Raw genomic sequence first — 24,270 nt, 5'->3', positions numbered from 1 at the left:
ATGACCAGCTCTGAAACCAGATTGCATAGCGGAGAAGGTATGGTGGGATTCGAAATTGTCAGTAATCTGTTTGTTAACTTGGCTTTCGAAGACCTTAGAAAGACAGGGTAGGATAGATATAGGTCTGTAGCAGTTTGGGTCTAGAGTGTCACCCCCTTTGAAGAGGGGGATTACCGCGGCAGCTTTGCAATATTTGGGCATCTCAGACGATACGAAAGAGAGTAGAACAGGCTAGTAATAGGGGTTGCAACAATTTCGGCAGATAAGTTATATAGAGAGGGTCCAGATAGGGGTCCAGATTTTGCAGCTCTTTCAAAACATCAGCTATCTGGATTTGGGTAAAGGAGAAATGGTGGGGGCTTTGGAGAGTTGCTGTGGAGGGTGCCAGGCAGTTGAACGGGGTAGGGGTAGACATATGGAAAGCATGGCCAGCCGTAGAGAAATGCTTATTGAAATTCTCAATTATAGTGGATTTATCGGTGGTGACAGTGTTTCCTAGCCTTAGAGCAGTGGGCAGCTGGGAGGAGGTGCTCTTATTCTCCATGGACTTTACAGTGTCTCATAACTTTTTTGAGTTACTACTACAGGATGCAAATTTTTGATTGAAAAAGCTTGTCTTAGCTTTTCTACCTGCCTGTGTATATTTGTTCCTAACTTCCCAGAAAATTTGCACATCATGGGGACTATTCGATGAGGGCAGACACATCTGGAGTGAGAGGGGCATGCTTATTGAGAGGGGCATGCTTATTTAAGATCTTGAGGAAGGCACTTTTAAAGAATAGCCAGGCATCATCTACTGACGGGATGAGGTCAATGTCATTCCAGGATACCCCGGCCAGGTCGATTTTAAAGGCCTACTCGCAGAAGTGTTTCAGGGAGCGTTTGACAGTGATGAGGGGTGGTCGTTTGGTTGCAGACCCATTACGGATGCAGGCAATGAGGCAGTGATCACTGAGATCTTGATTGAAAACAGCAGAGGTGTATTTGGAGGGCGAGTTAGTTAGGATGACATCTATGAGGGTGCCCGTGTTTACTGATTTGGGGTTGTACCTGGTAGGTTCATTGATAATTTGTGTGAGATTGAGGGCATCAAGCTTAGATTGTAGGATGGCCGGGGTGTTAAGCATGTCCAAGTTTAGGTCACCTAATAGCGCAAGCTCAGAGGATAGATGGGGGGCAATCAATTCACATATGGTATCGAGGGCACAGCTGGGGGCAGAGGGAGGTCTATAGCAAGCGGCAACAGTGAGAGACTTGTTTCTGGAAAGGTGCATTTTTAGAAACTCAAATTGTTAGGATACAGACTTAGCCTGCAGAGTTCTGTATTACTATCTTTGCAGTAGATTGCAACACCGCCCCCTTTGGCAGTTCTATCTTGGCAGAAAACATAGTTAGCGATGGAGATTTCAGGGTTTTTTGGTAGTTTTCCTAAGCCAGGATTCAGACACGGCTAAGACATCTGGTTTGGCAGAGTGTGCTAAAGCAGTGAGTAAAACAAACTTTGGGAGTAGGCTTCTAGTGTTAACATGCATGAAACCAAGGCTTTTACAGTTACAGAAGTCAACAAATGAGAGCACCTGGGGGGTGGGAGTGGAGCTAGGCACTGCAGGACTGGATTAACCTCCACATCACCAGAGGAGCAGAGGAGAAGTAGGATAAGGGTACGGCTAAAGGCTATACGAACTGGCCATCTAACACGTTCGGAACAGAGAGTAAAAAGAGCAGGTTTCTGGGCACGATAGAATAGATTCAAGGCATAGTGTACAGACAAAGGTAAGGTAGGATGTGAGTACATTGGCTGTAAACCTAGGGATTGAGTAATGATGAGAGAGATAGTCTCAAGAGATGTTTAAACCAGATGAAGGCTGGGACTAAAAACAAACAAAAGATAACTAATGTAAAATATCCTGTCTGTAAAATAGAGTATGTATAGAGTATGTATAAGCTGGATGTAGAAGCCTAAGAATTGTCTATCCATTAATTTACTCCAATTAGGGGAGGGGTAGTAGGGTTAGGGGAGGGGTGGTAGGGTTAGGGGCAATAATAAACTAAAATATATTTACATTATATTGAGGATACAGCAGACACTGAGCTAGGATTTGGGGAAGATAACTAAGGAAAATATATTTTAAATAATATAGATTTACAAAAGGGCGAGATCCAAATGCAGGCACAGAAGGCAGATGGTTGGAGTCTTACAATGTTTATTAATCCTAAGGCGTAGGCAGGAGAATGGTCATAGACAGACAAAAAGGTCAAAACCAGATCAGAGTCCAGGAGGTACAGAGTGGCAGGCAGGCTCGAGGCCAAGGCAGGCAGAATGGTCAGGCAGGCAGGTACAGAGTCCAGAAACAGGCAAGGGTCAAAACCAGGAGGACTAGAAAAAGGAGAATGCAAAAAGCAGGAGAACGGCAAAAACGCTGGTTTACTTGGAAACATACAAGACGAACTGGCACAGAGAGACAGCTTTAAATACACTGGGGAAAATAAGCAACACCTGGAGAGGGTGGAGACAATCACAAGGACAGGTGAAACAGATCAGGGCGTGACATATATGTGGGATTGGAAATTATGCAGACAATTACATTGATATAATTCTTTTTTTTTTTGAAGGATAAACACTCCAGACAGCCTACCCGACCACTCGGAGGCATCCGCATGGTCCTAAAGCACACAGTTGCCTCGTTTTGTATCAGATTCCAATGATAAAACTGGGGGGGGGGGGCAAAAATGCAATTTTGTTCCATGCCATAGGATGTAGGCTTGTTCATTTAGCTGACAAGATATGCTTATAAGTCTCATGCCATTATTTTATATTATATGATTTTATAGTAAGAAGAATAGAATTTGACATAGCTGAATAAAATAAAAAGGATATTTTTCCCCAATTCAGAGCGAGTTTGCATATATAGTGGCTATGTTGAACATAAAAGTGATCATTTGAAACAGGTCATATATACTAGATTCAGAGATATTTAGCAGCTTTAGTTGATACAAACCTTAGAATTCCAAACATATATGGGCTGCATCATCCGACCATAGGCTATTGATCATTTGAGAACCAACAACAACAACAACAACAAAAAGCTTGCACTGTGTCCCTTGCCTCAGGCTGCACAGCTGTTCTCTCGTCAAGTGAACATATTTTCATCCTTCAGACTATTCTCAATGTAATATTGTCTTTAGTAATATGTCAAATTAGTTTATATTTAGAAAGTCTCAACGATCAAATGAGCAAGAACAGAGGTAGGGGGGGGGGGGCAAGATGACATGTCATCTGTATGCACTCGAATAGGGAATGTGTGGAGCACACTTTCCCGGTCTGTTTTTCAATGATGCCGGGGTAGGCTACTTCGGTTTGATAGCGGAGCATGTGCTTGATATATGAGCAGCTGAGAAATGAATCTAAAAACACTTATTTCACTCCATGCATCAACCACTGTTTGAGGAGGATGCTCTCGCTAAGCAACAGGTGATATTCCGCTCAAACTCCATGTGCCATGGGCTCTCCAACCCCATTCCTGCTGCTACCCAGTGCTTCATTTGGGATACCTGAAATCTCAAACTCATTCCACAGAGGGCTGAGTTTCTGCAGGTTTTTGCTTTTTCCTTTCAATTAAGACCTAGACAACTTGGCGAGGGGAGTTCCTCACTAATTAGTGACCTTAATTAATCGATCAAGTACAAGTGTGGAGCAAAAACCTGCCGGTACTCGGGTGGAATGAGTTTAACACGTGACCTAGAGCTGTACATTCTGTCCCAGACTGGTGGATAGACATTTTTTTTTAGCTAACATAAGTAACCAATCTATCGGGGTGGCAGGGTAGCCTAGTGGTTAGAGCGTTGGACTAGTAACTGAAAGGTTGCAAGTTCGAATCCCTGAGCTGACAAAGTACAAATCTGTCATTCTGCCCCTGAACAGGCAGTTAACCCACTGTTCCAAGGCCGTCATTGACAATAACAATTTGTTCTTAACTGACTTGCCTAGTAAAATAAAGGTAAAATATGCATAATAAGGCAGTCCACACTCAAAGGGGATTACTCAAATGTGCTTCCTTTTGGAGTATAGGCTAGTCCAATAATGTACCAAAGACTCCTTAAATTGGCCAGAGCAAAACACTTTTAGATTTTAGTTCACAAAACAACCCTTAATATACCTCTACGCATTTACAGTACCCTTACAATATTTACGGCTGACATATTTGTAACTCGGTTGGATACAATCACCACCCCACATCCAGAATGCACTGGAGCAGGTCACAATGACCCTCGTATATTTGCATCCAATAAATATTACAGATGACAGTTAAGATTTTGGGATGAAATATGAGCCAGTGGGGCACAATATACACCGACATTTTGATGAATGTAAACTACAAAGGAAATGGAATGGTTTTGGATACTGGACATAAATCTTGGCAAGCCCATTCGTTTCATTCATTTTCACGCACGGGCTGCGAAGTGGCTGCAAACAGCTTGTGACTGTCTGCCTGTGCCTTGGTCGTGGAACTGCCTATGTTTTTCAATGTGAGCACTGCAGCCTTGGTTCATGTTGGCTGCACAGTGTTGACTCATGAAAAGCCTTTTCCAGAGCTTCGTTGACACTGTGTGTATGTGTGCACTCGTACATGGATACTGTATTTGAGTGTTTTGATGTCTGTATGGGCATGATGTAAGGCGCGAGAGTGGTTTGGTTGTTTCCCTCAACAACTGGTATGTAGGGGTTTATGGAATTTCACAATGAAGCTGTACAGTATGAACATGTGTTTGTTTGAGCGTGCGTTTGAATGTAACTCACAGAGCAGATGAAGTTGGTGCTATAGTAGTAGCACATGTTTTCTACAAGTTCTAAATGCGGGTTTCTTCCAGAGCCAGTTTAGTAACAGCTTTAAAGTGCAGTGTGTCCCTACAGCACTGTAAATCTCTCCTTTCCCAATCCACTGAGGAGTGGATGGAGAAAGAATGGCCTGCCATCCCTCCTCACACTACCTCACACAGCCATGACAAGGCCCTTTGTGGTGAAAACTACTCTGACAAACGGCACTCGCTGATTACCTCAAAGCGAAAGAACACGGGGCGGCGCGTCTCAAATGGCACCCTATCACCTATATAGTGCACTACTTTTGACCAGCGCCCATTGGGCAGTGTGCACTATAGGGAATAGGGTGTCATTTGGGGGACTCCACAAGGCGACTATAGCGTTTCACTTCAAGCTAGCCATCACGATAACAGAAACTGTGCAGAGAAAGCGTCTTGACAGGGGAATGACACCCGTTATAGTAGTAGAGAGAGGAGAGGACAATCCCCCAGATAACCATCTCCGTCTCCTCGACATTGTTATTGTAATATTGTGACATACATCAGCGTTGTGGGTACGAGAGGTACAGTATGCTCCAGTTACTAATGGCATATTGGATGTCTGATGCTTTCAAGGCACTTTTACCATCCTGTATAGAGGACTCAATCTCAATGCTTTCCTGTATTGGGACTGTTTCATTTCAGGATTTAATGCGTGTAAAATGGCTGTTTGCACCATAGCTTCAGGGCTAACACACAGTCAGAGGTACTGACCTAAATTACACAGTCTACAAACTGCAAGGCCCAGAGAGAGACAGGTAGACAGGCAGACAGACAGACAGACAGACAGAGATACAGACAGAGAACAGAAGAGAGCACCTGTGTCAAATGAAATCATGCTGTATTTCAAGAGATCGTGCCAATTTGACCCAGCATTGATATCAAGCAGAGCAAGCAGCACACGGACGAAATAGACGCAACGTTACATTCATGTCAGGGGTGGGGTGGCACGGAGAGGAAGAGTAGCAGAGACAGACAGAGCAGACAGAGAGGATACAACTGCAAATGGCAAATTACTGCATGAGAAGCAAATTGAAAAGAGAGAGAGGGGGAGGGAGAGAGGGGTAAGGATTGGGATACAAATGTGAAAAAGCCTGATGAATGACAAGAGGGAAAGAGGAAAACAGTGAAGTGACGTCAAATACGGAGATGGAGTGCGTTTCAGACAAGCACTTTGATTGAGTTGGAGACGCATTGCTTTTGTCAGCGCCGGTCCATGTCAGGATAAGCAGAATAACATGTAATCTCTCGTCCCGTCATAAACGACGGATGGTTTTAATTTTCTCCCTCTGAGCTTTCCTTTCAAATGACAGAGCTGAACTGCGGTTTACTGTCAGCACGTTGACAATCAGCTCGATTCAATCACATGGTGGAGAGGAAAACAGCGATTGCAGGGGAAATGAAACTGCTGTTGAGGGAATTCAGTTTGAATTCAGTTTGAATTCAGTTTGTTGGAGAGGTGTCGGGGGGCGAGCAGGTGGCAGGGCTCTAAGATGGAACAGAAAAGGCAATACGTAGACTCTAGGCTCTAGAGCAGGCCTGGGCAATTATTTTCCATGGAGGACCACATTAGAATATATTTTTTTGCCATCGTGGGCCAGAATCATATTACAGGAGTATACATCATGTGTATGACTGTGTTGACAGATATATCTACTGGAAATCACGTCCAGATAGGCTACTTATTTAACTTTTTTTAACAAGCACAGAAATAAACCACATCGGTGTTCTCCTTTTGGTAGGTATTTTCATTATTAAACATGCAATGAACTACACAGAGGGAAAAGCATTCAGCACCACGGACCGAACTCTTGTTAAGAGGTATGCACAAAAACACGAGAGAGAGAGAGAGAGAGAGAGAGCTCAACATTACATTTAAACTTCTCAATCAGTGTGAGGAGTGAAGTCTCTGATGGGCATTGACTAGAGCGGTGAAGTCAGGTATAGTTTCTGACGTCCCTATGCGCAGGATTGCTGAGAGGTGAGAGTCAGTAAGAGATGATCTGTGCCTTGACTTCTTATATTTCATCACTGAACATGTCTGTTCACATACGTAGGTTGACCCAAACAGTACAAACATCTTCTGAGCATCTCCTAATCTTAGGAAAGTCATCGAGAGATGCATAGAACCTCGTCAGTGACATTGTTTTGAATAGTTCTCCAATCAATGTATGAGACTATGTATGAGACTGAAGATCGATAAGCTCAAGTTGCAGGTAAATTTCCCTTGAAGGCTTTGACAAGGCTGTACATCTGATGTGCAAAAAGGCCCTTCACTTGTAGTTTGGAATTCTGTTCATTCATGAGGGCCATGATGTCCACGGAGAAGGCAAAATCAGCCAACCATTTTTATCTTGCAGTTGAGGGAAATCCACATATTTTCCTTTCATTTGCAAAAACTCAGCAATCTCCGACTTCAGGTCCCACACCCTTTTAAGCAATTTCCTCAAACTCAGCCATCTCGTGTTTGTGTGGTAGAGGAGATCTGCATGACCCGACTCTGTCTCTTCAAACAGTGAGACAAACTGCCTGTGGTTTAAAGATTTTGCTCTTATGAAGTGTATCACTTTAGTGACTGTATCCACAACATGGCTTATTTTCAGAACACATTTACAGAGCACCTCCTGATGAATAATGCAAGAAAATAATTTTCTGATCTGGGTTCAACTCAGCTACTTGATCTTATATCCTTTTCAAAAAGCCAATGTTTTTTCCTGTCAAGGTTGGGCACCAATCAGTGGTCACACTGGATAACTTTTTAAAACTCAGTTCCAGCTTTGCCACACACTTATTAACTTCCTCCAACAAATATTTCCCCATTTCATTGACTGCACTGAGGCAAGCTCCTCTGTAATTTCAAAGTCTCTGGGGTTATGCCTCGTAATAATATCAACAACTGCGCCGTGTCGCGTGCATCACTGCTCTCATCCAGGGCCCAGGAGAAATAGGTGAAATCCTTTACCTTGTCTTTCAACTGTTGTTCCATATTCTCTGCCATGTCCTCAACACGCCGTGTCAATGTTAGTCTTGACAGGGAAACATTTTCAAACAGCTCTTTCTTGTCAGGGCAAAGTATTGCTCCAGAGTCAATTAAACATTCTTTAATAAATTCACCCTCATCGAATGGCTTGCTATGTTTAGAAAATTTGTGGTACATAGCGAGCTCTCGCAATTCCGTTGTTTGCTGAATGCAGTTTTGTGAAAAGTCCTCGCTGCTTTTGCAACTGAGAAAGCAACTCTTTCGATCCACCTGCCCCCTGCTCAGAAGACATATCCTTATATCTCTCTGCACGCTTCGTCTGGAAGTGTCTTGACAAGTTGTAGTCTTTCAAGACAGCGATGCTCTCTTTGCACACTAGGCACACAGCTTTCCCTGATACCTCAATAAATATTTTGATGTCCACTCTTTCTGGGACACCCTACATTCATTGTCTACTTTCCTTTTCTTTGAAATTCTTTTGCACAAGTTCGAGCTAGCCGCCATTTGTAACGTTGACGTGTGCGTCAGCCTGACAGTCACTGTCTGTCCTCGTGCAGTTGTTATTCATACGGGCCTTCAAAATAAATGTCCCACAAGCGGTGGGAGTTAAATCAAAGCTTTTTAATTTGAATGACAAAATACGTTTTTCAAAACATGACTAATCGCAAATTCTTTTTGAATCAGGTCGTCGGAATCAGGTCCCTGGGCCGGCCTTTGCCCTGCTCTAGAGAGTGAACCTAACCTAGAACTGCCTAGAGGGAGTGCCTATAAGCTATTGTTGGAAGAGATATATGGAGGAGGTATTTTGACCTCAATGGGAAAACCTGGTCAAATAAATGTTAAATCACAAATGGGTATAAACTCCTACAAACAGACTTTTGAAATGTCCACACTATGCTCAGACAAGAGTGCCTGCCTATCCAGGTGTGTAAGTATCTACTTCCACCAGAAATGAAATGCTCAAACATCTTTGTCACTCAAATAGATTGTCTCACAACTGTCTTCAGTTAGGCCTGTCATCAATGCACTGGAACATGGAATTTGAAAAAAATAAATCACGATGATAGATACTGTAGCCTATGGCCATTTTGATTGATTTAGTCCAGCAGGCAATTTGATCCTCTCAAGTAGTTTGATATACGATGATTGGTTTTTACCTTTTATTCTGTTTTTGGCACAGATCCACTTGCTTTCTCTTTTCCCCATCCTTCTATTTTGAAAATCATGTCTTTCCAGAAAAAGATTGTCCAGTTAAATTTTTAGGTCTACCACTACTAATGAATACCAGAGCATCATTGTAAAGACCCTTTATTGGGTTTTGGGATTAGATATCCTAACCAACTACAGTATACAGCAAACTACCCTATCCAGCAACAAGGTATCCTGACCTAAATAATTCAGTAAGTATATTGTTATGCCCCTTAATTATCTTAACTGTCTCAACAATCCTATGTAGGCCAACAGAGTATTAGACATGCTTAATGTGCTGACAGTACATCTGCACTACAGTGTGCGTGCTGGCATGCATGTGCTCTGTGTGCTCCATGTGCTCTGTGTGTGCGTGTGTGTCTGTCTTGTACGCTCCGTAAAATTTCAGTAAAGTAGATCTGCACTAAGCACTAACCTCCCTGTAGAGACAGAGAGAGAGGTGTCTCTCCTGCCCTCCTTCTATCCTAGTGGAGCGCTAGGCTGAGCAAGGCTGGGAGGAGGGCCAGGAGGAGGGCAAGCTGGGAGGTGTAGTATGCAATAGACAGATGGTCCTGCTAAGAGGTGTAGCATATGTCGATGCCTTCGACAAGCTGGCTCCCAGACAACACAGTACCCACTTGAAGTTCAGCCCCACTTCAAACTTTCTTTTCCGGCTCTCCTGTGCTGTACGTACTAAGTAGTCAATGTATCGTTTTTACTACAGTACGCTAATCTCCTGAAATCGTTGAGTTGGCACTAAACACGTGCCTAACTGTGAAAACCATACATCGCATAAAAAGTAGAGTAGACGCTGTCGGATATTATGGGATGGTACTGTGATTAGTACTGTACCTTTTCTGAGGTGGAGTAAAAGTGTTCCTTTGTGCAACTCCAGCGTGAGGCTGCGATCGTGTTGTCCCTCTGTGTGTATCAGTGTCCCAGAGTTCTGCAGGGTTTTGAACTTCAGAGAGATACTGTCTTTGGCTGTTCGAATTGGTGTTGGGTTGGGGCTGAACCTGTAGAGCAAGCAGCCGCTGCCATCAAAACTTGCCACATCTGACTCTGCAAAAAAAAAACATATTCATAAGTAAAGATTCTACAGTAGGATGTAGTACAATCAGACTCTGCAAACAAGAGATTCCATTACAGCAAGATTCTGCACTAGGAGAGTAGAAATGCATATCACAACCCACATATTCAGCAGAAAGACAAACGCATACATTATTTTCAGTTCTAGTTGTAAACCAACTGGAATAACTGAATTAAAACCACTTAAGAGAATAGTAGAGGCATGAGGAGGTGATTCAGTCTCAAAGTGGTGGTCATTCAGAGTGTTCAGTATTTTCATTAGCTATTAGCTATACATTATAGCCTCCAGTGTGTGCTGGTTGAGTGAGATTCAGATAAGAAGCTAATTTCTCCATACTTAACTGCTTCTAATGAAGCGGGGTAGCCTTTGTCCCTCACACATCAAACCACTTCAATGATTGAAGACCTGTGATTAAGAACACTTTAATATCAGGGTACTGACACATTTGATCATTTATCTTATATTTGATCTTATTTATATTGTTGGAAAATGTACAGTGGGGGATATACCATTAGGCAAAAGAGGCCTCACATCATCAATGGACCTCATGAGCTGGGCATATTTATTATTATATTTTTTTTTTGTTTAAAAAAATAATTTCTCCGTTTGAGGCATAATAACATAAAATGAAATCCGTCTGTTTAAGCTAGAGATATCTGTTTTGGTATAGGCTGCGTCTAAATCCAACGCATACGCCAATGTTGGTCTTCCATATCTGTGATAGAAGGTGGCTGAGCTACAGTGGTGTTTGTCAGACAAGAACACATACAGAAAATCAGTCTTTTCACAAAAAAATGTCTGTAGCATAAGAGCGGTTTGGGCTACACACTAATATGACTGCAGCGGGTGCGTAATTGGCGACAGAGAAGTCAGGCGCAGGAGAGCAGAACTGGGTGATAACCGGAGATTTATTATGCAAAACCAACGGCATCCAGAACAAGAAGATAAATAGGCACAAAAATAACCCGTCGTGAACTCACGGGGTACGTGCACAAGCACTACAATAAACAATCCCACACAAAGACATGGGGGGGGAACAGAGGGTTCAATATACAACAAGTAATTGAGGGAATTGAAACCAGGTGTGAGGAAAAGCAAGACAAAACACATGGAAAAGTGGATCGATGATGGCTAGAAGGCCGACCGCTGAGCGCCATCTGAACAAGGAGAGGACCCGAGCGCCATCTGAACAAGGAGAGGACCCGACTTCGGCGGAAGTCGTGACAGTACCCCCCCTTGACGCGCATTCCAGCAGCGCACCGACGCCGGCAGGTGCGAGCAAGGTAGTTTCCCTCTGGGCAGGTGCCAAGGAGCCTTACACTGGGCGCACACCGAGCAGGAGGAAACATAAAGCCACATCCTTGGCCAAGGTAGGCCACCAGTGCTTCCCAACCAGTGTCTGTGTTATTTTGCCCATCTTAATCTTTTCTTTTTATTGGCCAGTCTGAGATATGGCTTTTTCTTTGCAACTCTGCTTAGAAGGCTAGGCTAGCATCCCAGAGTCGCCTCGTCACCTTGCTTTTCTTTCAAAAACAAGGACATTTCTAAGTGACCCCAAACTTTTGAATAGTATGTATGTATGTATGTATGTATGTATGTATGTATGTATGTATGTATGTATGTATGTATGTATGTATGTATGTATGTATGTATGTATGTATGTACTGTATGTACTGTATATGTGTGTGTGTATATATATATATGACATTCTCTCAACCAGCTTCATGAGGCATACTCTTCCAACAGTCTTGAAGGAGTTCCCATATATGCTGAGCACTTGTTGGCTACATTTCCTTCACTCTGCGGTTCAACTCATCCCAAACCATCTAAATTGGGTTGAGATCGGGTGATTGTGGAGGTCATGTCAACCGATGCAGCATCCATCACTCTCCCTGGTCAAATAGCCCTTACACAGCAAAGCACCGCCACACCATCAAACCTCCTTGTCCATGCTTCACGGTGGGAACCACACATGTGGAGATCATCTGTTCACCTACTCTGCATCTCACAAAGACACAGCGGTTGGAACCAAAAATCTCAAATTTGGACTCATCAGACGAAGGACAGATTTCCACTGGTCTAATATCCATTGCTCGTGTTTCTTGGTCCATGCAAGTCACTTCTTCTTTATTGGTGTCCGTTAGTAGTGGTTTCTTTGCAGCAATTCAACCACGAAGGCCTGATTCACACAGTTTCCTCTGAACAGTTGATGTTGAGATGTGTCTGCTACTTGTACTCTGTGAAGCATTGAATTGGGCTGCAATTTATGAGGCTGGTAACTCTAAGGATCTTATCCTCTGTAGCAGAGGTAACTCTGGGTCTTCCTTTCCTGTGGCGATCCTCATGTGAGCCAGTTTCATCATAGCGCTCGATGGTTTTTGCGACTGCACTTTGCTGTCATTTCTCTTTGCTTATTTGAGCTTGTCATGACATGGATGTTGTCTTTTACCAGATAGGGCTTTCTTCTGTAACCACTCGTACCATGTCAAAACACAACTGATTTGATCAAACGCATTAAGAAGAAATGAACTTTTAACAATGCATTCCAGGTCACTACCTCATGAAGCTGGTTGAGAGAATGCCAAGAGTGTGCAAAGCTATCATCAAGGCAAAGGGTGGCTACTTTGAAGAATCTCAAATATGTCATAGTTTGATGTTTTCACTAGAGAGAGAGACAGAGAGAGAATGAGAGAAGTCATGCAGAAGAACAGCTCCTGACTTGTTATAACATTCTGGTTGTTAAGAGTGAGATTAACAAGACTAAATTAGCAAAAAATGTATAGGCAATCAAATTGTACAACTGAAGATCATAACAGGAGGAAAATATTGACACAAGAGTGAGTTAAAAGACCAATGTTAATCGCGCAACAGGACTGTTACAAACCTGTTATTTTACACAGACCACCCTACTGCCTGGCATACAGCTGTAACCAGGCATTTCAGCTGCAAGACAAAGAAAGGCATCTGCAAGAGAAGACAAATCCACATTTTTGAGGACAGCAAGAAGGACAAGGAAAACAGGTGAAGGAGCAGCCCCCCAGCTACACCACCTCCAGCCCAGACACAGAGCTTCTTCAGGGCCAGATCAATCAGTGCAGGACCCACCTGAAGAACTCTGTCCAGGAGCTGAGAGAGAGCCTTACCACAGCGCTTGAGGAAGTAAAGGCCACCATGAGGAGAGAACCAGTGCAGGTAAAGGAGGAGATGGCAAAGGAGGCCACAGTGTCTCCTGACCCCTCCTGTCTCAGCCTCCAGTATTTATGCTGTAGTAGTTTATGTGTCGGTTGGTTTGTTATATCTGGAGTACTTCTCCTGTCTTATACGGTGTCCTGTGTGAATTTAAGTATGCTCTCTCTAATTCTCTCTTTCTCTCGGAGGACCTGAGCCTGAGGACCATGCCTCAGGACTACCTGGCATGATGACTCCTTGCTGTCCCCAGTCCACCTGGCATGCTGCTGCTCCAGTTTCAACTGTTCTGCCTGCGGCTATGGAATCCTGACCTGTTCACCGGACGTACTACCTGTCCCAGACCTGCTGTTTTCAACTCTCTAGAGACAGCAGGAGTGGTAGAGATACTCTTAATGATCGGCTATGAAAAGCTAACTGACATTTATTCCTGAGGTGCTGACCTGCTGCACCCTCGACAACTACTGTGATTATTATTATTTGACCATGCTGGTCATTTATGAACATTTGAACATCTTGGCCATGTTCTGTTATAATCTCCCCCTGGCACAGCCAAAAGAGGACTGGCCAACCCTCATAGCCTGGTTCCTCTCTAGGTTTCTTCCTAGGTTTTGGCCTTTCTAGGGAGTTTTTCCTAGCCACCGTGCTTCTACACCTGCATTGCTTGCTGTTTGGGGTTTTAGGCTGGGTTTCTGTACAGCACTTTGAGATATCAGCTGATGTACGAAGGGCTATTTAAATACATTTTATTTTACTTGAGTTAGATCATAGAGAACATACTGTAGAGCCTCCCAGTGTCACGCCCTGACCTTAGAGAGCCGTTGTATTTCTCGATTTGGTTAGGTCAGGGTGTGATGTGGGGTGGGAATTCTATTTTTTGTTTTCTAGGTTTCTTTATTTCTATGTTTTGGCCGGGTATGGTTCTCAATCAGGGACAGCTGTCTATGGTTGTCTCTGATTGGGAATCATACTTAGGTAGCCCTTTTTCCCTCTTTTCAGGGTGGGTAGTTATCTTTGTTTGTGGCACTTAGCCCTGTAAGCTTCACCGTTGTTTCTTTCGTTAGTTTTTTTGTTGGCGACATTTTAAAATAGAATAAACTGTACGCTCACAACGCTGTACTTTGGTCCACTTCTTTTGACGGTGAGAGAAGCTACAGCCCTTCACCACACCTAACACCCCCACTGACCCACTCTTATCCACAACCCCCCCCCCCCCACACACACGTATACAGGCCCTGTTTCCAAGCCCCACACCATAAACCCACTACTCTGGTAAAACCCACTGAGGTGGCCAAACTCTTCCCGCACCTAAGGTGTCCAAAATATGGTGCCCAAAAACACAGGATGCACTCCACATCCGGTCCCAGCCTGACTTTGGTACACCAGGCCACATTATTATTCACACCGGCACCAACAACCTGAGAGAGGAGCAGGAGAGAGTAGGCAGCCTGGTCAACAGAGTAGCAGAGAGGGCCTTTGAGTGGTTCCCCAACTCCCACATCACCATCTCCACTCTGCCACCCCGCAAATACTTTAATTCCCATACCATTCAGAAACGTAATGCTGACGTCAGAGGGTGTGGCCTACTCCCGAATATGTACATTGCTCACTACCCAACAATCACCCCAGAGCATCTGCACGACCACTCCTACCTGAGGAAGCAAACAGTAGGAATGTTTGCCAAGTCTCTAAAGGGTGTGACACTTGGTAGACAAACCCCCCATGCCGCACTGGACAGAGGACCCCCCCAGAGAACCCTACCAGACCACTGCACCACCAAGGATCCCCAGGCCCCTTCAACGCCCCACCAGACCCAGCGTACCCCACAGGTCCTACACTCCACCTGAGCATCACCACTTCCATTGGCTTAGCCAGACTGGACCGGGCCCAGCCTACTACCTTGCACCAGACCACCACCTCTACCAGACCAGACAGGAAGCCCCCCGGCCCAGACCTGGCCCCCCTCCACTCCCCCGGGCACAACAGCAGGACCAGCGCAGCTATGCGGAGGTCCTCAGAGGACAGGAGAACCCTGTAGGATTGAGTGAGATTAAACAGTACATCTGCACTAAACGCACACACACACACCTGTTGTACTAAAAGGTTACTTGTTGAATGAGTATATATATATACAGTGGGGCAAAAAAGTATTTAGTCAGCCACCAATTGTGCAAGTACTCCCACTTAAAAAGATGATAGAGGACTTTAATTTTCATCATAGGTACACTTCAACTATGACAGACAAAATGAGAAAAAAAATCTAGAAAATGACATTGTAGGATTTGTTATGAATTTATTTGCAAATTATGGTGGAAAATATATATATAACAGAACAACTGTTTGCTGTTATCCTGTTCATCACACTCTTAACAACTTAGTAGTTACTGTATTTCTGACTGTGCTATTCTGTCTTTTTGCAACATGAAATCGCTATCAGTTAGCATGTGGAACATTCAGGGCCTAAACTCATCAACCTTTGGACTGAAGAGTTTAGCATTGGAGTTCCAAAAATATTTTTAAGATGTTGACGTCATCGTTCTGCAGGAGACATGGTGTAAAGCAGACGTTGTCACTCACTGTCCCACAGGATACAAGGTAATTGAGTCAGCTCTGTCAATAGAGGCAGAGACTCTGGACGATTGATGATTTGGTACAAATCCGACTACAAAATCTAATTGATCCCCTTAAAATTGGTAAATATCACAACTGGATCAAATTGAAAAAATAATTTGTACTGACAGAAAACAAATGTGTTCCTTTGCGCAATATATATCCCCAATCAGAATCCCCATATTACTCAGAGGAGATAACTCTCTCTTAGATAACTTTCTGGATACCACATCCACTCACAGTAAAGAAGGCTAGCAGTAGAAAACATCAACTATGTATTCAGGCAAACGGCAAAAGAAGCACAACTGAATTTGATAACAAAAAAGACCACAGATGACAACTGGTTTGAAGCAGATTGTATAACTATAAGGAAAGAACTTAGGACACTATCAAACCAAAAGTACAGAGACCCAAATAATGGTGAAGTACACCTTCATTACTGTGAGACTTTAAAACTCTAGAAATGTACACTCATAACCAAAAAAGCACAGTACAACAACAAGCAGCTGAGGAGTCCATAAACAAACCATTTCTGGCAAAATTTGAAAATAATCTAAAAAATCAAAACAAGAGGAACTAGCGTTACAAAATAGTGACATATGGACAACCCATTTTAAAACACTCTACAACACAGTTCAAAGTGACACAAAAATGCCAAATTCATTAGAAGTTGAATGGAAAGCTATAAAGGACATTCAAAATCCATTGGACTCTCCAATTACTGACCAGGAGCTCTATAAGAAACTTCAGGCCCTCAACTTTAAAAAGCATGCGGACTTGATGGCATCCTAAATGAGATGCTCAAATTCATTAGCTTAAAATGTTAACTGGCTATTTTAAAACGGTTTAATTTGATCCTGAGTGTAGGTTATTTCCCTGACATCTGGAATCAAGGACTCATAAACCCAATCTTTAAGAACAGAGACAAATTTGAACCTAACAATTACAGAGGCATTTGTGTAAACTGTAACCCGGGCAAGGTTTTCTGTAGTATTATAATAATGTATTACAAAAGTAGTTTGAGATGTTTTGGCAAAGTTTACAGGTAACTTTTGAGATATTTTGTAGTCACGTTGCGCAAGTTGGAACCAGTGTTTTTCTGGATCCAACGCGCCAAATAAATGGACATTTTGGATATATATTGACGGAATTAATCAAACAAAATGACCATTTGTGATGTTTAATGGACATATTGGAGTGCCAACAAAAGAAGCTCGTCAAAGGTAAGGCATGATTTATATTTTTATTTTTGCGTTTTGTGTCACGCCTGCAGGGTTGAAATATGTTCTCTCTTTGCTTATGGAGGTGCTACCCTCAGATAATAGCATCATTTGCTTTCGCCGAAAAGCCTTTTGAAATCTGACATGTTGGCTGGATTCACAATACGTGTAGCTTTAATTTGGTATCTTACATGTATGATTTCATGAAAGTTTGATTTTTATAGTCATTTAATTGAATTTGGCGCTCTGCATTTTCACTGGCTTTTGGCCAGGTGGGACGCTAGCGTTCAACATATCCCAGAGATATGCACAATTATCTTGAGAAAAAGCCAAATTGGACTTATACTAAAACATTGCATGAACAATCATAATCTCACCAATAAAAGAAACATCCCTTTTTAAGGACCCTGTCTTTCAAAGATAATTACTAAAAATCCAAATAACTTCACAGATCTTCATATTAAAGGGTTTAACCTCTCTTGGGTAGGGGGCAGTATTTTGACGTCCGGATGAAAAGCGTGCCCAAAGTAAACTCCTGTTACTCAATCCCAGAAGCTGGGATATGCATATAATTGGTAGATTTGGATAGAAAACACTCAAACGTTTCTAAAAATGTTAAAATTATGTATGTGGGTATAACAGAACTGATATGGCAAGCGAAACCCCGAGGACAAACCATTCCCCCCAAAGAAAATTCAGCCTTCCACAATTTTCAATGGCTACCACTTTTATTATAAGACCAAGTGCTCCCAGATTTCAGTTCCTAGGGCTTCCACTAGATGTCAACAGTCTTTAGAAAGAGTTTCAGGCTGTTTTTTGGAAAAATGAGCCAGAAATTGTAGTTTTTCTAAATAGCTCCCATTTTGGGTGTAGTGTTTCCAAGCGTGTGGAAGAGAGCGCATTCTTTGGTATTTTTCTACGGTAAAGACAATAACGATAAAGCAAATTGAATTGAGAGAGGAAGAGAGCTCCTGAGTTGGATAAATAACGACAATAACGATAAAGCAAATTTAATTGAGAGGAAGAGAGCTTAGAGTTGGATAAATGTAGATAAACTTTCCTTTTTTAGAAGGATTTATACAGGATACTAACCTCAACATTAAAACATTTAATCCATATTAAAATTCCATTACTAAAACCTTGATTTTTTTTAAATGTGCTAAATGGACTATTACGACCAATGACTATCAAGAAAAAACTTCTAACAAACCAAAAACTGCAGAAGAAACACAGCGGAACCTCTAAATACCATCCAAAACAAAACAGAGTGAGTAATATTCAGTCTGAAGCTACTTCTGAAACCAAAAAGTAGGTCATTTTGTTACATAAAGCTAAGTAAATATGTATACTAAGCTACCAAGCTGCTAGGACAGAACAGACCCGGCAGCAATTTCAATTAGCACTGAAGTGTGAAGTCCGTTGTGTAAACTCTTGAGCCCCACAATGGCAGGAGAGTTTCTTAGCCCCTCCCCTGCCCAAATGTAGAGGCCTATGAAACCCCAATGGCTTATCCATGTCCAGAGGTCATTACAATGCAGTACCTCATGGAAATTAAAAATATCCCTGCAAAAAAAAGCTCTTCAAGGACAATCCAGACACGTGTACAAGTCTGGTACACTAACAGTGCAGGGCATCCTCATACAGTTCCAGCAGAACTTTTATGGGATTAAAGAGAGAGAGAGCACAGCAGGAAAAGCTCTCTCTCTGTGATGACTCCCCCATCCTGAGTGAGTCTGATCACACCTCTTCAAACTGTCCTGCAGACGAGGATTGTCATCCTCCCAGCACTGAACACACCCAGGTCCCATAACTGCACTGCTCCTCCATCATTGAGGAGATAAATTCACAGAGCTGGAGAGAGACATGGTGGAGCTCAGAGAGCTAGTCCACACAATACAAACAGGACAAGCCCACAAAACAGACGAGCACAACAACACCCCCCAACAAGACCAGGAGGGCAGAATGTGGAGATGGATGACTGTCTGAGAGATGGCTGCTCTACGGACAGACTGAGGCTTTTGAGAGAACTTGAAGAGGCACACATGGCACTGAAGGACAAGATCAGAAAGCTGAGGTATGACAGAGAGCAGGACACTTCCCCCAGACAAGCCAGCAGAACAGCCCACCTCAGACCTGGACCACAGCCTCAACACCACAATGGAACAGACAACGTAGGACCCACCAACCCAACAGACCGAACCCCCTCCTAACAGCCCTCCTGTCAGCTCCCCCGATAGCCCTCCTGACAACCCCCCCCCCCCCACACACACACATCCTGATTGGGCTCCAGAATGGCGCAGAGGTCTAAGGCACTGCCTCTCAGTGCTAGAGACTTCACTACAGACCCTGGATTGATTCCAGGCTGTATCACAACCGGATGTGATTGGGAGTCCCATAGGGCGGCGCACAATTGGCACAGCATCACCTGGGTTAAGGTTTGTTCTTAACTGACTTGTCTAGGTTCAATAAATAAAGGTTCAATAAAAAATATAAAAAATAAATAAAACATCCACTAAGGACACACAAAAGCCAGAGATTGTGTTCCTCATGGATTCAAAAGACAAATATATTCAAGAGGATACTCTTTTCCACAAACACAAAGTGGCTAAACTCTGGTGCCCAAACATTAGACATGGCCTGGAGCTGTTGTCAGAGGACAGACTAGGGTCCCCCAGCCACATCATAATTCACATGGGCACAAATGACTTGAGGGCCCAGCAGGAAATTGAGGCAAAAGCACTCAAGGGAGTGATTGAAAAGGTTTCTTCCACTTTCCCCAATGCACAAGTGGTTATCTCCACCCTGCTACCACAAAAAGACTTTCACCCTACCACCATACAGCGAGTGAACGCAAGCATTTTGTGAGACTGCCTCAAAACCTCATCTTATCTGGCCCAACACTCCACCCTTGACTTGAACAGCATTTACGACCAAGTCCACCTCTACAAAGCAGCAATCCCAACTTTTGCCAGGACCCTGAAGGAAGTCACCCTCAATCCTATCCCCAGCACCACACACTGGAGCAACAGAGCAACTGACACCCCGCTCAGACCAGTGAGACACCCCCCAGACCTGCCAGACCCCCTCCTGAAGGACCTGCACCGAGAGAACCCACGCCAAGAGGACCTACACCCAGACCACAGCATCACCAGCCACATCCAAAACCAGCTACGACCACCCCAAGCAAACCCGAGCCACACCCTATATAAGCCCCCATATCAGACCAATGCCCCTTCTGCCCACCCCATGACCCCCGCCCCTGCAGCAAGGACCTCAATATGACAGCAGAACATATGCCCAGGCCGTAAGCAGTGCAACAGGCCCAACCCCCACTATTACTCCCGCCCAAGCCCCATCCTGTGACCTAAGATGCTCAACACAATCTGCTTACACCTACTATGGTGGTCCAGGCCTAAACCACACAAAAACAATACCAGACACTAAGTAAAAGCTTTGTGTTTCAATCTCGTCCTGGAATATCCAAGGTCATCTTCCTTTGGCCTAAAGAGCAGGAACCCAGACTTCCTCAAATAAATTTGAAATACAGACATTGTTATCTTACAAGAAACATGGTTTAAAGGAGACAGACCCACTGGTTGCCCTCTAAGTTACAGAGAGCTGGAAGTCCCATCCACCAAACTACCAGGTGTTAAACAGAGGAGACTCAGAGGGTATGCTAATTTGGAATAGAGCAGACATAACCCACTGTATTAAATTAATCAAAACAGGAACATTTTACATCAGGCTAGAAATGAATAAGGAAATTATCTCAACAGAGACAAATTTCCTCATGTATGCTACCTATATCAAATTAAATTGTATTGGTCACATACACAAGGTTAGCAGATGTTATTGCGAGTGTAGCTAAATGTTTGTGCTTATAATTCTGACAGTGCAGCAATATCTATCATGTAATATTGAACAATTCCACAACAAAAACCTAATACACACACATCTAAGTAAAGGAATGGAAAAATAATATATTAATATATGGATGAGCAATGTCTGGGTGGCATAGGCTAAGATGCAATATATAGTATAGAATACAGTATATACATATGAGATGAGTAATGCAAGATATGTAAACATTGTTAAAGTGTCGTTATTAAAGTGACTAGTGTTCCATTTATTAAAGTGACCAATGATTTCAAGTCTGTATATAGGCAGCAGCCTCTCTGTGCTAGTGATGGCTGTTAACAGTCTGATGGCCTTTAGATAGAAGCTGTTTTTCAGTCTCTCGGTCCCAGCTTTGATGCACCTGTACTGACCTCAACTTCTGGATGACTACGAGCCGAGGAACTTAAAACTTTCCTCCTTCTCTACTGCTGTCCCGTCGATGTGGATAGGGGAGTGCTCCCTCTGCTGTTTCCTGAAGTCCACGATCATCTCCTTTGTTTTATTGATGTTGAGTGAGAGGTTATTTTCCTGACACCATACTCCGAGAGCCCTCACCTCCCCCCTGTATGCTGTCTCATCATTATTGGTAATCAAGCCTACTACTGTTGTGTTGTCTGCAAACTTGATGATTGAGTCGGAGGCGTGCATGGCCATGCAGTCGTGGTTGAACTGGGAGTACAGGAGGGGGCTCTTAACCAACCATGCTATTTCGTTTTTTTTCTTGCGTTGTTCATAACTTGTTTTGTACATAATGTTGCTGTTACCATCTCTTATGACCGAAAAGAGCTTCTGGACAACAGAACTACGATTGCTCACCTCAAACTGGATGAAAAGTTCTTCTTCAATGAGTCGGACAGGAGGGATCTAATACAGACACCCGACCAGGCCCAGATCCCTGTTATTCACTGGAGAAGGAAACAGAGATATCACTGAAAGAGATTGGTGTGCCTTGTGAGGATCAGGCGACGAGTGGCTAATCTGCCCTTGCAATCCGTCCTGCTAGCTAACGTTCAATCGCTGGAAATGAATGGGACGAACTGAAAGCACGTTTATCCTACCAATGGAGCATTACAAACGGTAATATCTTATGTTTCACTATGTCATGGTTGATCGACGACATTAAGAACATACAGCTGGCGGGTTATACACTCGGTAGGACAGAACAGCAGCCTCTGGTATGACACGGGGCGGGGGCCTATGCATTTATGTAAACAACAGCTGGTGCATGATATCTAAGGAAGTCTTGAGGTTTTGTTCGCCTGAGGTAGAGTATCTCATGATAAGCTGTAGACCACACTATCTACCTAGAGAGTTTTCATCTGTATTTTTCGTAGCTGTCTACATAGCACCACAGACTGATGCTGGCACTAAAACCACAGTCAATGAGATGTATACTGCCATAAGCAAACAGGAAAACACTCATCCAGAGGTGTCGCTCCTAGTGGCCGGGGACTTTAATGCAGGGAAACAGCATGTTAAATGTGCATCGAGAGGGAAAACAATTCTTGACCACCATTACTCCGCACACAGAGAGCTCTCCCTCCATTTGGCAAATCTGACCATAATTCTATCCTCCTGATTCCTGCGTACAAGCTCAAATTAAAGCAGGAAGCACCAGTGACCAGTCTATAAAAAAGTGGTCAGATGAAGTAAATGCTAAACTACGGGACTGTGTTTCTAGCACAGACTGGAATATGTTCCCGGGATTCTTCCGATGGCATTGAGGAGTACACCACATCAGTCACTTGTTTTATCAATAAGTGCATCGAGGACGTCATCCCCGCAGTCACTGTACATACATACCCCAACCAGAAGCCATGGATTACAGGCAACATTAGCACTGAGCTAAAGGGTAGATATACACCTTTCAAGGAGCGGGACTCTAACCCGGAAGCTTATAAGAAATACCTCTATGCTGTCCGACGAACCATCAAACAGGCAAAGCATCAATACAGGACTAAGATCGAAATGTACTACACCGGCTCCGAAACTCGTCGGATGTGTCAGGGCCTGCAAACTATTATAGACGGCATCGACTCTGTGATCACACTCTCTGCAGCAGATATGAGTAAGACCTTTAAACAGGTCAACATGCCCAAGCCGCAGTGTACGCCGAGCATTCCCCCGCTACTCTCTCCTCTTCCATCCTATCATCTCTTCCCTCTGCTCAAACCTTCTCCAACCTATCTCCTGATTCTGCCTCCTCAACCCTCCTCTCTTCCCTTTCTGCATCCTTTGACTCTCTATGTCCCCTATCCTCCAGGCCGGCTCGGTCCTCCCCTCCCGCTCCGTGGCTCGACGACTCATTGCGAGCTCACAGAACAGGGCTCCGGGCAGCCGAGCGGAAATGGAGGAAAACTCGCCTCCCTGCGGACCTGGCTTCCTTTCACTCCCTCCTCTCTACATTTTCCTCCTCTGTCTCTGCTGCTAAAGCCACTTTCTACCACTCTAAATTCCAAGCATCTGCCTCTAACCCTAGGAAGCTCTTTGCCACCTTCTCCTCCCTCCTGAATCCTCCCCCCCCTCCTCCCCTCTCTGCAGATGACTTCGTCAACCATTTTGAAAAGAAGGTTGACGACATCCGATCCTCGTTTGCTAAGTCAAACGACACCGCTGGTTCTGCTCACACTGCCCTACCCTGTGCTCTGACCTCTTTTCCCCTCTCTCTCCAGATGAAATCTCGCTTCTTGTGACGGCCGGCCGCCCAACAACCTGCCCGCTTGACCCTATCCCCTCCTCTCTTCTCCAGACCATTTCCGGAGACCTTCTCCCTTACCTCACCTCGCTCATCAACTCATCCCTGACCGCTGGCTACGTCCCTTCCGTCTTCAAGAGAGCGAGAGTTGCACCCCTTCTGAAAAAACCTACACTCGATCCCTCCGATGTCAACAACTACAGACCAGTATCCCTTCTTTCTTTTCTCTCCAAAACTCTTGAACGTGCCGTCCTTGGCCAGCTCTCCCGCTATCTCTCTCAGAATGACCTTCTTGATCCAAATCAGTCAGGTTTCAAGACTAGTCATTCAACTGAGACTGCTCTTCTCTGTATCACGGAGGCGCTCCGCACTGCTAAAGCTAACTCTCTCTCCTCTGCTCTCATCCTTCTAGACCTATCGGCTGCCTTCGATACTGTGAACCATCAGATCCTCCTCTCCACCCTCTCCGAGTTGGGCATCTCCGGCGCGGCCCACGCTTGGATTACGTCCTACCTGACAGGTCGCTCCTACCAGGTGGCGTGGCGAG

At 44.0% G+C, this 24,270-nt stretch overlaps 1 protein-coding gene across 2 annotated transcripts in view; it reads right to left on the bottom strand.

Annotated features, from left to right (window-relative positions):
* The window catches only part of LOC135517650 (contactin-associated protein-like 4), a 189,166-nt gene that overhangs the window by 93,010 nt on the left and 71,886 nt on the right, over positions 1-24,270 (bottom strand). For both annotated transcript variants that reach the window (XM_064942150.1, XM_064942151.1), the window contains exon 5: positions 9,878-10,087. In XM_064942150.1, coding sequence (XP_064798222.1) covers positions 9,878-10,087 — 210 coding nt within the window. The remainder of the gene's footprint in view (positions 1-9,877; positions 10,088-24,270) is intronic.

Source organism: Oncorhynchus masou, chromosome 28 (assembly GCF_036934945.1).
Source record: "Oncorhynchus masou masou isolate Uvic2021 chromosome 28, UVic_Omas_1.1, whole genome shotgun sequence".
Taxonomy (NCBI): Eukaryota; Metazoa; Chordata; class Actinopteri; order Salmoniformes; family Salmonidae; genus Oncorhynchus; species Oncorhynchus masou.
Note: the sequence above shows the minus strand (reverse complement) of the source record. Positions and strands in the feature narration are given on the sequence as shown.